At 32.4% G+C, this 12856-nt stretch overlaps 1 protein-coding gene and 1 long non-coding RNA gene across 2 annotated transcripts; both read left to right on the top strand.

Annotated features, from left to right (window-relative positions):
• Positions 1-382: 382 nt before the first annotated feature.
• Positions 383-1645, top strand: LOC100854503 (glucan endo-1,3-beta-glucosidase, basic isoform-like). Its single transcript, XM_059739263.1, has one exon. It carries the CDS (start codon positions 544-546, stop codon positions 1414-1416), a length of 873 nt encoding a protein of 290 aa, XP_059595246.1. The 5' UTR covers positions 383-543; the 3' UTR covers positions 1417-1645.
• Positions 1646-4825: 3180 nt separating this feature from the next.
• LOC104880126 (uncharacterized) lies at positions 4826-11595 on the top strand. The gene is made up of 2 exons (XR_786457.3): positions 4826-6442; positions 6626-11595. It is a non-coding gene; the product is annotated as an uncharacterized LOC104880126 (long non-coding RNA).
• The last annotated feature ends 1261 nt before the right edge of the window (positions 11596-12856 follow it).

Here is a 12856-nt window from a genome sequence, read left to right as displayed (position 1 = left end):
TCCTTTCTTCTTCGTGTGAAGTCATATATATACAGCTTCAGGGGTACTGTTCCTCTCATTAATGGTGGGGAGATATTTTCTGTTGTGATGATGACAATAGGTGTTAGTAGGAGCACTATCATCCTACGAATGGCTGTCAGAGACCATGGTAGGTGATGCGGCTGTCAGAGATCGTGGGAAGCGATTATGCAGAATGATCGTGGGAAGTGACTTGCTGTCACTTCCTCTTGTCTTCTCATTCTGCAGGTGATGGGATGTGGGCCATGGCTGCTTGTTGTGATTGCGTGTAAGACTCGCTTTACTTTAATTGACCATCCAGACGATTTATATCCGGATGGATCATGCTGAATATCCGGATGTGTTTGTGGAGACTACCCGGGTGTCTACGTTCTGCCAGCGTCGTTTGCTCTTCCTTGGATAGGAGAAGCTGAAACGTTGTTTGTCTTTCCTTGGGGGGTTCCGGATAGGATAGTCGCACCATACGTATCTGTAGGGGAATCCGGATGATGATGGTCCGGCTGACAGTACGTGCCACGCGTCACCATGAGCCGCGTGCCACGTGTTTCCCAAGGAGAGGGGTCCCTACACCTCCCACATGTCCTCCAAGCCCTCAGAGGCTCTAATATCGAGGTCATGGTTGGTGTAGCAAACGAAGATCTTTGCCACATTGCTACCAACATGGCCAACGCATATTCTTGGGTCCACAACAACATTAGAAACTATGCCAATGTCAATTTTCGATACATAGCTGTTGGCAATGAAATACATCCTCCCGCATGGGAAGCAAATCATCTCCTGGGGGCCATGAAAAACATTCATCGGGCAATTTCAGAGGCTGGACTTGGCAACCAAATCAAGGTCTCAACCCCCTTCAGCACCGAGATCCTTGGAGAATCCTACCCTCCATCCAAAGGTTCCTTCAAACCCCATATGGAATCATTCATTAATCCAATCATCCGATTCCTAGTGGACACCCATGCCCCATTTTTCCTGAACATGTATACCTATTTCAGTTACATTGGCAGCCCTCATCTCATGAGTCTGGAATATGCTCTCTTCACATCTCCCGGAGTAGTGGTGCATGATGGGCAGTTTGGGTACCAAAACATGTTCGATGCAGTACTGGATGCTGCTTACTCAGCTCTGGAGAAGGCTGGTGGGGGTTCTTTGGAGATTGTTGTGGCTGAGACTGGTTGGCCATCGGCTGGTGGGTTGGCTTCGACAGTCGAGAATGCTAGGACTTACAACACAAATTTGCTTCGGCACGTGAAGGGAGGAACTCCCAAGAGGCCTGGAAAACCTATACAAACTTACCTATTTTCCATGTTTAATGAGAATAAGAAAGAACCGGCGTTTGAGAAACATTGGGGCCTCTTTTATCCAAATAAACAGCCTGTATACCATACTCGAAATTGAGTGCAGCAAAGGGCATGGTTAACTATATATTATCCTAAATAAGGGCTCATGAGTGCTGAGCTGCCGCGTGCCGCATGCCGCATGCCGCATCAAAAAGTGTCATGCAGAGCTTTATATGCTTACTGTAAAAGCGCCTTAGAAAGGCTAGCATGTTTAATAAAATAGTATAGTGCTTTTATCATATATCCTTATATGCCAATCTCTTCCCTGATTGGCTGATTCCTATCCATATTGATGTGAAGTTGTTTTAGAAATTTCCTCAATTCAGTTTTTGCATATATCTGACTTCATTTGCAGAACATCCATAAAGATGCCATCCAAAAGCTCTCTCACTTGAATGGATAGCAAAGACAAAGACAAGGTGCAAGCATCAGGATTGGCCTCAACAATTCAACAGCGGATTGGAACGAGTGTTGAGCATGTTGTTTCTGGGTCTGCTTCCCCTATTCAATCCTTCAGTGATCTCAAACCAATCATTCTACCTTGGGCCCACCTCTGCATGTCTCCAGTTTGCATGGCCACCTTTGGCATGCAACTTTTGAGCCATGTGTCGTTTGCCTTTTCATCATCTCTGATTTTGAAAATAATTTTCTCCACCCCCATTTTGTGAATATTTTTCTAATTCTGGTTTTGCAAATAACTCATTTCTTCAATTTTTCATTCCTTAGAGTTTTAGGTTACCAAAAATCTTATTTTCAATCAAATTTGCTGCCATTTTCTCTTCTGGCAAGCAAATTTCATAAATTCTATGATTTTTAAAATGTTTTAACATAAGCATTAATTTAATTTTGTAATTCCAAATGATGAAATTTATAAAATTAATTCATGTAAAAATAAATTGGGTTTTAGTGGGAGCCTAACATTAGTGAATGTTTTCTCTAAAAATAAATTTGATTGAATTGTGATATCAGATGATTTCTCACTCTATTTAGTGGCCTATATAACATATTTTATGCTCATACTTGTGCAATAACCCCATTTTCTGATAGCGCATTGTCATTTGTTGCCAAGGTACGCATCATCTCTCACTTTGAACATCCTTCATGTATATTTTGGCTTTCAATGTGTAATCATATTGATATCCATTGATCTCCTTATTAATTTTCATGATTACTTCATCTCATTAATAGAGACCCATTTTTAGGGACTTAGTGGAGTGTTACAGTCTTTACTGTATCTTCCCAATATGTAACTTGACCCTCAAACTCGTATTTGGGTTTTCAAATATCATTTTTTTTAAAATAAGGAGTCACACTTAGGGTTTTCTTTCTTATTTTGTTTACCCTTAAAAATAAAACAAAAATAAGTAACGATTCTAAATTATTTTCTAAAAAGTTAAATATTTTTCAAATAAAAAGCGAGCTCTCCATCGAGTGTAAACACATAAGCAAAAATACAAGGTCCACAGATACACTTTTAAAAATTTGAAAAATTATTTATAATATTGAATTTAAAAAATTAAATGTTAAGACAAAATTTAGGAAGCACCTTCAAAAATATGAAAAATAACTTATGGGGTTGAAAATCACTTTTTAATATTATCCGGAGAAAAAATTGATCTGTGATTTTTTTTAAAAACTTTTAGATAAAACAATTTGACTAAAATCACCGTCAAAAGGCATTCATTATCTTTTACTAAAATTAAAAAAATTGGATAAATAAAAAATAAACTATTTTAATTGATTTGACAAAGTTAGATTTATCTTTATGTTAATCAATATAAATAAAAACAAAGCGTTAATTTTTTTTTTTTCAAAATATAAAAGATTCAATAAATATAAAAATAGATTATTATTTTAAAATGAAAGAAAAAAATTATCCTTTGAATTAAAATTTGTATTCTTTATCTATTGTGGCTGATTTCTAAAGATTTAAAAAATAAATAAAATTAAAATTTTTTTATTGATTTTTAAGATAAAATTTTAGATTAATTTCGTTCAAATTATTATGAAAAAAAAATCTATTGTTATACCAACATTTAATTTCTTTTATTGCTTAATTTATATAAATTTATAATTTATAAAAATTATATAATTTTTTTGAGAAATAATTGATATGACATATTTTCTTAATAGCGAATATGCAATAAATCATGATGTCATTAAAAAAGAATAAGAAATCTTTTGCAATGTTGGTTTAAATATTTACCTTTTTTGGAAAATGATGATATGTAACCACTTTTCAGATTTACGATTTTGAAATTTGTTATAGTTATTTTATTTTTCAAATTATATTATCTTTTACTATTTATAATTAAGAAATAAAAATTTTGAGTATGAAAACAAATATTATTTTATCTTAAATTCAATAAAGATAAAAATTGTTTATCTTAATCTTGAATTTTATATCAAAAATTAATTTATATTAATTTTAAAAATAAGAAAATTAATTTTTTATTTTTTATTTTGGTTTGCAATTGGTAATAAAATGATTAAGGTGGTGTTTGTTTTTTTACTTAATTCTAAATAGAACTTCAATGTTTAATAGTGTTAAATATTAGGTTGTTTGTTTTTATAGTATTTTATTTTTATCAAGTATTAAAAAGTAAAGAAAAACCAATATATTATTTTTTCTATTTAGAATATTTTGACTTTTTCTATTTAGTAAAAAATTTATAATAAGTCTTGAAAAAGTAGAAAAACAAACAATCTAAATTCTGAAAACAAATTGCTTTAAACAAAATGCCAAAAAAACAAACACCCTCTAAATATTAAGATATATATATATATTAATTTTAAAGTTTATTTAATAAAATTATTTTTAAATAAAAATAAAAATATAATATTTTCATTTTAAATTTAATTTTAAAAATAATTTAATATGTAAAGAAATTGTTTATGGTAACATTGTTAAAATCTTGTTTGTTAAAAGTGTTTTTGATAGAAGTTATTTCTTTATGTGATTCTTTTATTCGATTTAGGTAGATTGGTTAAGTTGATAACTAACCCAAGTTTGTCTAATTCAAACAAAAAATAGTTAACTCAAATTCAACCCAATTTCTCTAATTTGAGTTACTTAATTTAAGTTCAATTTAACCTTATTTTTTTAAATTCGGGTTCAACTCAAGTTGATTGGTTGGACTACATTTCTTTGGGTAGTAAGATTCAAAATTTATTTACATTTTATATATATATATATATATATTTATACTAAAATTTAAATAATAAATAATACAAAATTTCAATATAACAATAAAAAAACTTATATATACTTAAAAAAAAGTATATAATATAATTATAATTTGATATTTTCATTTAAAATTTTAAAAAATATTGATAATAAAATAATATAGATATTATAAAAATATTAAATCAGGATTATGCTCGATATCAAGTTGCAGATAATTAAAACCCCTTTGCAATCCACCTCCGGTGTTCCCCCTTCCGGAACTTATTGTATTACTAAGAAGTGAAGCTACAAAAGCTTTTACGTCAAGTCCGATCCATTCCTGAAAAATCCTATAGAAAATCCTATCGTCCTCACCCATGGTCTGCCTTCAACCATCATCCTCAAAGACGAAAAACCTAACGCCTATACTCCTCATTCAACACCCATCAAAAAGGAAAACTCCAATTCCCCAGTCCATCATCTTTCATCCTTTAAATTCCTTAAAAGAACCTATCATCCTCTCACTTTTCTTGACAAACTCCACCATCTTTCATCCTTTAAAATCTTTAAAAGAACCTATCATCCTAAACTCTCAACCTATCATCCTCTCACTTTTCTTGAAAAATTTCTTGTATCATGACCTTGTTTCCGCAGAAACGTCTTTCCTCTCACCTTCCTTGACAAATTTAGACACATATAATTTTTTCCCGTCAAGCAACTTATCAAGCATTAATAGCAGCAGCTTTCTTCCACCACCTTGCAAGAGAGTATATTGCCAAACTTGCAGAAAATGTCTTGAAGGGAAAAAATTATACGTGTCCAAATGTGTAAGTGAATAATCTGGGTGAAGATTTGACAGAGGATACAATTCGAGGTAAGTTCTCTGAGTTTGGAAAAGTTGGCACTGATGTTATCATCAAGGATGGCAATGGGAAATCCAGAGGGTTTGGTTTTGTGTACTTTGAGCTGTGGAGGCCCTCACTGGTGCAATCCTAGGGTCAAAGAAGTCGTTTCTTGGAAGGGCTCAGAAAAAAGCTGAAAGGCAGGATCTTCTAAAACATGAAAATTGCAAGAATCTGTATGCGAAGAATCTTTGATGACGAGGAATAAAATCGGGAAGCAGAGAATATTTTCCAAGAAACATGGAAGCTTCTTGGAATCTTCGCATACACGTCATCATCAATTTTCCAAGAATATTTTTTCCTCACACACAGGGTGGCGTGGGGCGCGTGGTGGTCCTGGCCTGATTATCTGGCTCGCTACTACGGGGACTTTGGGCTCCGATTGGGCTGAAATTGTAAAGCCCAACGATCGACTCTAAAAACTAAAGAGTGAGTTTTTTTTCATGTTTTGCATGCGGGCTATACGCGTCCGTTCCGCGTAGAACAGAGTATAAATTCAGAGTTTAGGGTAATGGGTTGGGATTTTGGAGGATGAAAGATGATGGAGTGGGGTGTTGGGGTTTTCCTTTTTGATGGGTGTTGAATGAAGAGTACAGGCATTAGGTTTTTTTGTGTTTGAGGATGATGGGTGAAGGCGGTTTTTAGGGTTTTGTACGACGATCTTATTCCATATTAAAATAAAGATGATAGACGAAGACGTTAGAATTTTTCTGTTAGGGTTTCTCGACGTTGGGTGAGGACGATAGGATTTTCTATAGGAATTTTTTGGGCATGCGTTAGGATTTTTCAGGAATGGATCGGGCTTGACGCAAGGAAAGGGTTCATGATGGTTGGTGAGTCGGTGACATATGTTCTTTGATTTGTCTGTAATTTGTAAAAAAATTAAAAATTTCAAGTTATGTGTTTGTGATTTGTTAACTTTTTGTGAGATATTTGGGCAATGTCTGAGTTTTATTTCTGATATTTGGTTTTGTCTTCATTGGCAGCTATCTGATTACAATCTGTTTGAACTCGTTGTTAGTGACAAATGTTCTTTGATTTGTTGGTAATTTGTACAGAAATTTATATTTTTGGTTATGTGTTTGTGATTTGTTAAAATTTTTTGGGATATTTGGGCAATGCCTGAGTTTTATTTGTGTGTACTTTTACAGTTTCGTCTAAATAAATTGGTGTCATAGATTGGCTACATTGTTTTTCAGGCACATTTGACACAGTAGAACCCTCCTTTTATAGAAAGTCGGGAGGAGGTTAACAACAATTGTTGAGAAATATCAGGGAACTGATGATCATCCATCCCAACAAAGTCCTATGCAAACCCTGTATTTCATAATGAACCCTTTATTAGCGATTTGGGTATTAACATCTGCAGCTTGGTCTATTACTCTCAATGATCCGAGTTTGATTAGCATGGTGGGATAAGTTTATTTGGAGTGCTAACAGGAGTTGTTTTTTTGGGCTTCCAATTGATGTTGTTTTTGCAAGAAGTGATATGACGTATTATGCAGAATTTGATAAGATTAAGAGTTACATATAATGATGAGTTTCGTTGTTACCTTTTTTTTCTTCTTTTTCCTCAATATGGAGCATTTTGTCCCTTGTATCAGTGCTTTTTGTCAGATATCATAAAGCCTAATCAAGGGACATTTGATTTTTAGAATTCTTTCATTCATAAAAGAATGGCATAGAGATACTGATTTTTTAAATCATCTCTTCCCTTTAAAGAACAAAATGGAACTGTATTTGAATGCTTTTTTTCGGATATCGTAAAGCCTAATCAAGGGACATTTGATTCTTAGAATTATTTCTTTCATAGAAGAATGACATTATAGATACTGATTTTTTAAATCATCTCTTCCCTTTGAAGAACAAAATGGAATTTAAGTTTTTTTGTATTTGAACTTAATTTTTTTTATTTGAAAGATTGATTTGAGAAGTGTTCATTTACAATAGCTTGTATTTGAACAAAATGACATTATAGATACTGATTTGAAATAAGAATAAGTGGAGTTATGTGGTAACAAATTCTTATTTATTTATTTTCTATTGAATATCATGTTTTTGGGGCTGTTACATTTATGTCTCTGAGCACTCTTCTTTATGACATGGACATCAATTTGCCTCAACTCAATTTTTTTGATTTCTGGTTTCATAAGAAAGGGTCAGAGTGAGGACATTAAAACAGGTCAGTTTTTTTAATTTATTTTGTTAATTTGTAAATAAAAACATGGCTAATATAGTTGTCTAGCTCACAAATTGAAGAGCTTTTACTATTCTTTGGGTTACCAAGGTTTGATATGTGAAAACCTTAACTATGAGGTTTTTGGAAATAAATAAATAAATACTTGTCTATGAAGAGCTTATTTTTTTCTCTCACTTTCCTTTGGATTACCAAGGTTTGGTTTGTGAAGATTTTGTCTATGAGGTTTTGGTAAATAAATAAGTAAAAATGTATGTGGGGTTTGCACTGTGGTTTATATGTAAAAAGTGGTATCTTGCCTGGGAATTGTATATTGACTTGGTCATGTGCCATTTGTATTTTAGGCAGCTTGTGTTTTGTTCAAGAATTCATTGATTAATTTGTTATGTTATTATTGCTTCCTTTTCCCACTAATGCCTAGAGAACTTTTTGTTGGTAGGTAAATTTTTGTCTCCATTGAGACTTGAACTTAAAACCTCCCATAAACCCTCTCCAACCCTTTAGCACTTGAGCCAGACCTCAAGGGCCCACTGATGCCCAAAGAAGTACAATTGGATTTTTATAATTCATCTATGCTTCTTACTTGCTTTCATGGTGTGTTGAAGCGCTCTAGTTATTGATTAATTAAATATTCGAAGCAAAGCATTGAAATTTTTTTGCTTGAGTATAAATAAGTTTGGAAGCTTATGAATTATGGCTTTACTTCTTGGTTCAGATTCTCAAGTTCTATGGCCATCCGTTTTGAGTTTGCAAGTTTGGTAGTATACCAATCCATTTGTCTCCATTTCAACAATTATGCATTTTTTTTTTCTTTTTATCAAGACAATCTAAAAGACATGAAAATGATTGCTATTGAAACCTTTTGATTTACATATTGAAAGCCAATCAAGTTGAATAATGTTGAGAGGAATGCCCTTGTAGAGGCCCAAAAAGATGAATAGAAGTAGACTAGGTCCCATATCGTTTGAAAAGTCATCCATTTGTCCTTAGAGATCCTTGTATTTTTTATGTAGGGCAACCCTAGGATGACTATCTACCATCAAATAGGTGGGTTAGGGGTTTAAGGAGAGGAATAAGAGATAAAGTTTATGACAACAACATAAAAGGAAAAAAAAATAGAGAACTAAGATAAAAAGAAGGGGTAGAACTTTAGAGTTGCACTCAGGACTTCTAGGAGACTCCACAAGAAAACATAGTATTATTAATCATCAATCAATTAATACTTTGGTTTACATTAATTAGCCTTATTTATAGACATCTAAGAAATCCAGAGTGTATTAGGATTTTAACAACCTATTATGACTCTAATTCTAATTCTCCTATAACCTAATTATGATTCTAATAATTGACTACTCCTAATTTAACTCCAACAAATACTAATCCTAATTTAATTCAAAGTAATACTAGTCTTACTTAAATTGCAACAAATCTATCTTAGAGATTCAACCTCATCAATTTCTTTGTTACCATACTGTCTAAATAAATGTAAGATCAACAATTTTTCATCCCTTAGCAATCTTTCTTGTATACCTGAGATGTTGTACAATACCATAGGAGGATATGTCTATATTTCTTTGTAGATAATTATTTTTTTATTATGAGTATTAGTTATATTATTATGAGGTTTGGTTCAATAAGGTTGTTGATAGCTTTTGATGTGATTTTAATATATATATATATATATATATATATATATATATATTTTTTTTTAGATTTTAGAATCTCATCTTTCAAACATGGAAGCTCTCTGTGTGTGGAACTTTTCAGGAAATTTACTATGTGGGTAGGGTTCTTTCACAAATAAGTGAAGGAACCTAAGCAAATTAGGATCAGAAATGGGACGGTGTTGATGTATGTCACTTTAGCAGGTGCAGGTTTGACTTTGGCAGATGATGTATGTCACTTTAGCACATGGTTCAAAATATCGGTGGAGTCTAATATGACTTGGCCGAGTCGTATTTGTCTGGAACCTTTCTGCGTCGAGTCCGATACCCGGTACCATCTTCAACACAGACCCAACTAAGAATCGGTTAAACTTGGTCGCCTCGGTTGAGATTCAGTGTGAACTTGGTGGAAATTATGAGTTCAATCGTTTAAGATCTAAATATTCTCAGATTAAACCAAATTTTTTTCCCTTTCAAATCACAACAAAGGGCAACCAAAACTGAGAAATCTTTAATAAATATGAGAGATTCTCTTAAAAATAATTTTTTTTTTCAAGATCCATAGCCGTGAAGGATAAGAAGAAGAAGAAAGAAAGCTTTGTGTCAGTGATGTAGTCGTGGTGACCGACCACATCACATTCTTTCATTGATGATGATCGTTGCATGTTGGTGTTGCCTTTCCTTGCTCGATCTCCGTAGTGTTGTTTGGCTGTGTACTATAGAGAGGCTTTTGCTTCTGCAAACCGGGTATCCCGTGGTGTGAATAAGGGATGTTTTGGATTGAGAATTTAAGAAAAGGGCTTAATGCATTGTTTTATATAAAAATGATTTATTATTTCAAATGTTCATGTATTTGCATCATTTTACCTTATATGCCAACGGTATTTGGAATTAGAAATTTGAAAATTAGTATTTTATATATTAAATATGGTATGAATGACTTTAATTTAGGTAACATATTATTTTACATGGTAATGGTATTATATAAGGTGTATTATTTTATATGTTAATTTATTATTAATAATTTAAGAAATTATTTCATTTATTATTATGTTAATGATTTATTATTAAGTTTATTAGTTTTGTTAATTCATTTAATTATATTAAAAATAATTTTTATAATTTTTTGAACTTTTAAGTATCTTGTTCTGCGTATAGCCCGATACGGAACCGAGACGCCATGTGCCTTAGAACCCTCTCAGTCAATGACTGATACTGCGATTTTGAACCATGCTTTAGCAGCTGCATTTATATCAGACCTGCACCTGCTGAAGTGAGATCCATACATAACCCAGATAAGTGGCATACATAAAGACTGTAGTGTTGACCTTGCATCAATCAGTCTTTTCTTTTCCTCATATTTGGCTGAAACTGTGTGCACTTTTTTGTCATTCTAGAAAATGTTGGTAGACCATATGATTTTAGACTATTTCTAACAGAATCCATCTTTCATGGTTAATTCTTCTGTTCAGACTTGGTTCATCTGGGTTCCTGTAATGGTATGCAGGCCAGGTTAAATTTTTGCTTCTTCTTTGGTCTTCATTCTTTCTGTTTACCAAGCATGTTTTCATGTAATTTTTTTAGTCTTTGATTTTGAGAAACTGGTACATATTTTCAAAGTACTTCAGAAAGGATTTGATAGATTGGTAAACCTGTTTCAAGCCATCTGATTTTCATGTTGTATCTGATATTTTCAAAGTATATCAGAAAGGATTTGATGGATTGGTAAACTTTTTCAAGCCATCTGATTTTTATGTTGTATTTGAGTTATATCCATGAGTAGGAGAAAGAATAGCAGCGTTGGATTTGCGTTAATTCTGCAGATGCCTGATGGGCTTCCTTGTGTGATAATTCTACTTTCTATTGTTTTGTTTCTATTTGGGGATTTCTTGGTAGGCATGGTTAAATTTCTTATTAAATTGTATAAGTCGAATGCACTATAGAAATCCCTTCAATTTGTAATCGCTGTCATTATGGTGTGGGCTGTAGCATTGAGATTTACCTATGTATTTGTAGGTTTTGAATGGGGACTATTTGTTCCATGCTGAGTGATGGTGGTATTTTCACGATTTTGGATTCATTATGTGTTTTGGGCTGATGATTATTTTGGTTTCTGCAGGAAATAATATGATGTGGGATGTGGGGTTGATGTGATGGTGGTATTTCCATGATTTTGGAGTCATTATGTGTTTTGGGCTGATAATTGTTTAGGTTTCATCAGGACATAATATGATGTGGGATGTAGGGTTGATGCATATAATATAAATTGATTTTTCATATAAATTGATGCATATAATATAAATTGCCTTAATATGAATTATTTTCTCCCGGCACATGGATATGAACACACTTTCTTTACAAGGTCTATTTGAAAGATGTATGATTTTTGAAATATATGTCCAACAAACTATGATTTGAAGGTGTTTGATTTTTAAGTATTGCTCCCACAAAATAATTGTATGTCATTTAATATATTGTAATTGAACTTAAGTATTTGTTGCCTTAACGGCTTGTTTGGTTGCTTATATTGACCATTATGACCTTGCTTCTTGGGATTGTAGTTTAATTGGTCTGAGCAATGCCCTTGCCATGCGGAAGTTGCGGGTTTGAGCCCCGTCAATCTCAACTTAATCCAAATGACAGGGTTGGGTAAATTGTTATGGGAGTTTTTGTCTTTTGAAATTTTCTTTCTCTTATTCATTTTCCCTCTTTTTATATAACTTTGCTTGATTTCATTCTTATCTTGGGAGGACAATGTATTTTTGTTGTTTGAAAATTTCGGTTTTCTCTTATTTATTTTTCCTTGTTTCACAAAGCTTGGCTTGATTTCATTGTTATCTAGGGAGGCTGTATATTTCTACTCTTTTACAGCTATATGGGCATGACTAAGGATTTCATGTTTTCTTGCACTTCCCTTTGTACCCAGGTTCTAATAAAAATAAATAAATAAAAAGCTTGTTCATGAGGCAGTTTGTGGCTTAGAAATCATAGAAAGTGGTCTATATTGAATCATTGATATGGTTAAGAACTTTTCTCATGTGCCATTGTAGTTTAGGCAGTTTGAGTTGTAGAATTTATTTATTAGTATTTTAACAATTGTATGCTTGTTAAGGTGCAAACGAAAGTATGCCTTTTTTTTGTAACTGATTTCGAAAACAGTTCGAAAAAATGGTTTTTGAAAATTGTTTTTTGATGTTTTGTAGAACAAAAGTCTGCTTGGAAACTAAAAATGTTTTTAACATGCTTTTAATGTTTTTAAATATGTTTTAAAAATATTTTTATATCTAGTGCGTTAACTTTATTCATTACCTGTTTGTATAATTATTTTTTAAAACAACCCTAAAAAAACAAGTGAAAACAATTAAAGGATGTTCTTTGAAAACATCAAACAGAAAATAGAAAATGGCTTTTTGGTTGTTAAATGTATTTTCTTATTTTTTAAATTCTGGAGAATCGAAAACTATTCTGCCCTATGGTTTTGCTTTTTCTCTCACCTTCTAGTTTTAGAATTAAAATCTCAAATTGTATTTGGAAATTTGTGTTCTATTACAAACATCTTTTTTGGAAGT

The sequence above is a fragment of the Vitis vinifera genome, chromosome 8 (assembly GCF_030704535.1).
Source record: "Vitis vinifera cultivar Pinot Noir 40024 chromosome 8, ASM3070453v1".
Classification (NCBI taxonomy): Eukaryota; Viridiplantae; Streptophyta; class Magnoliopsida; order Vitales; family Vitaceae; genus Vitis; species Vitis vinifera.
The sequence above is the reverse complement of the archived record's forward strand: the minus strand, read 5'-3'. Positions and strand labels throughout refer to the sequence as shown.

Coding starts and splice junctions, on each gene's coding strand:
- LOC100854503 (XM_059739263.1), top strand. CDS start 544: ATGAGCCGCGTGCCACGTGTTTCCCAAGGAGAGGGGTCCCTACACCTC.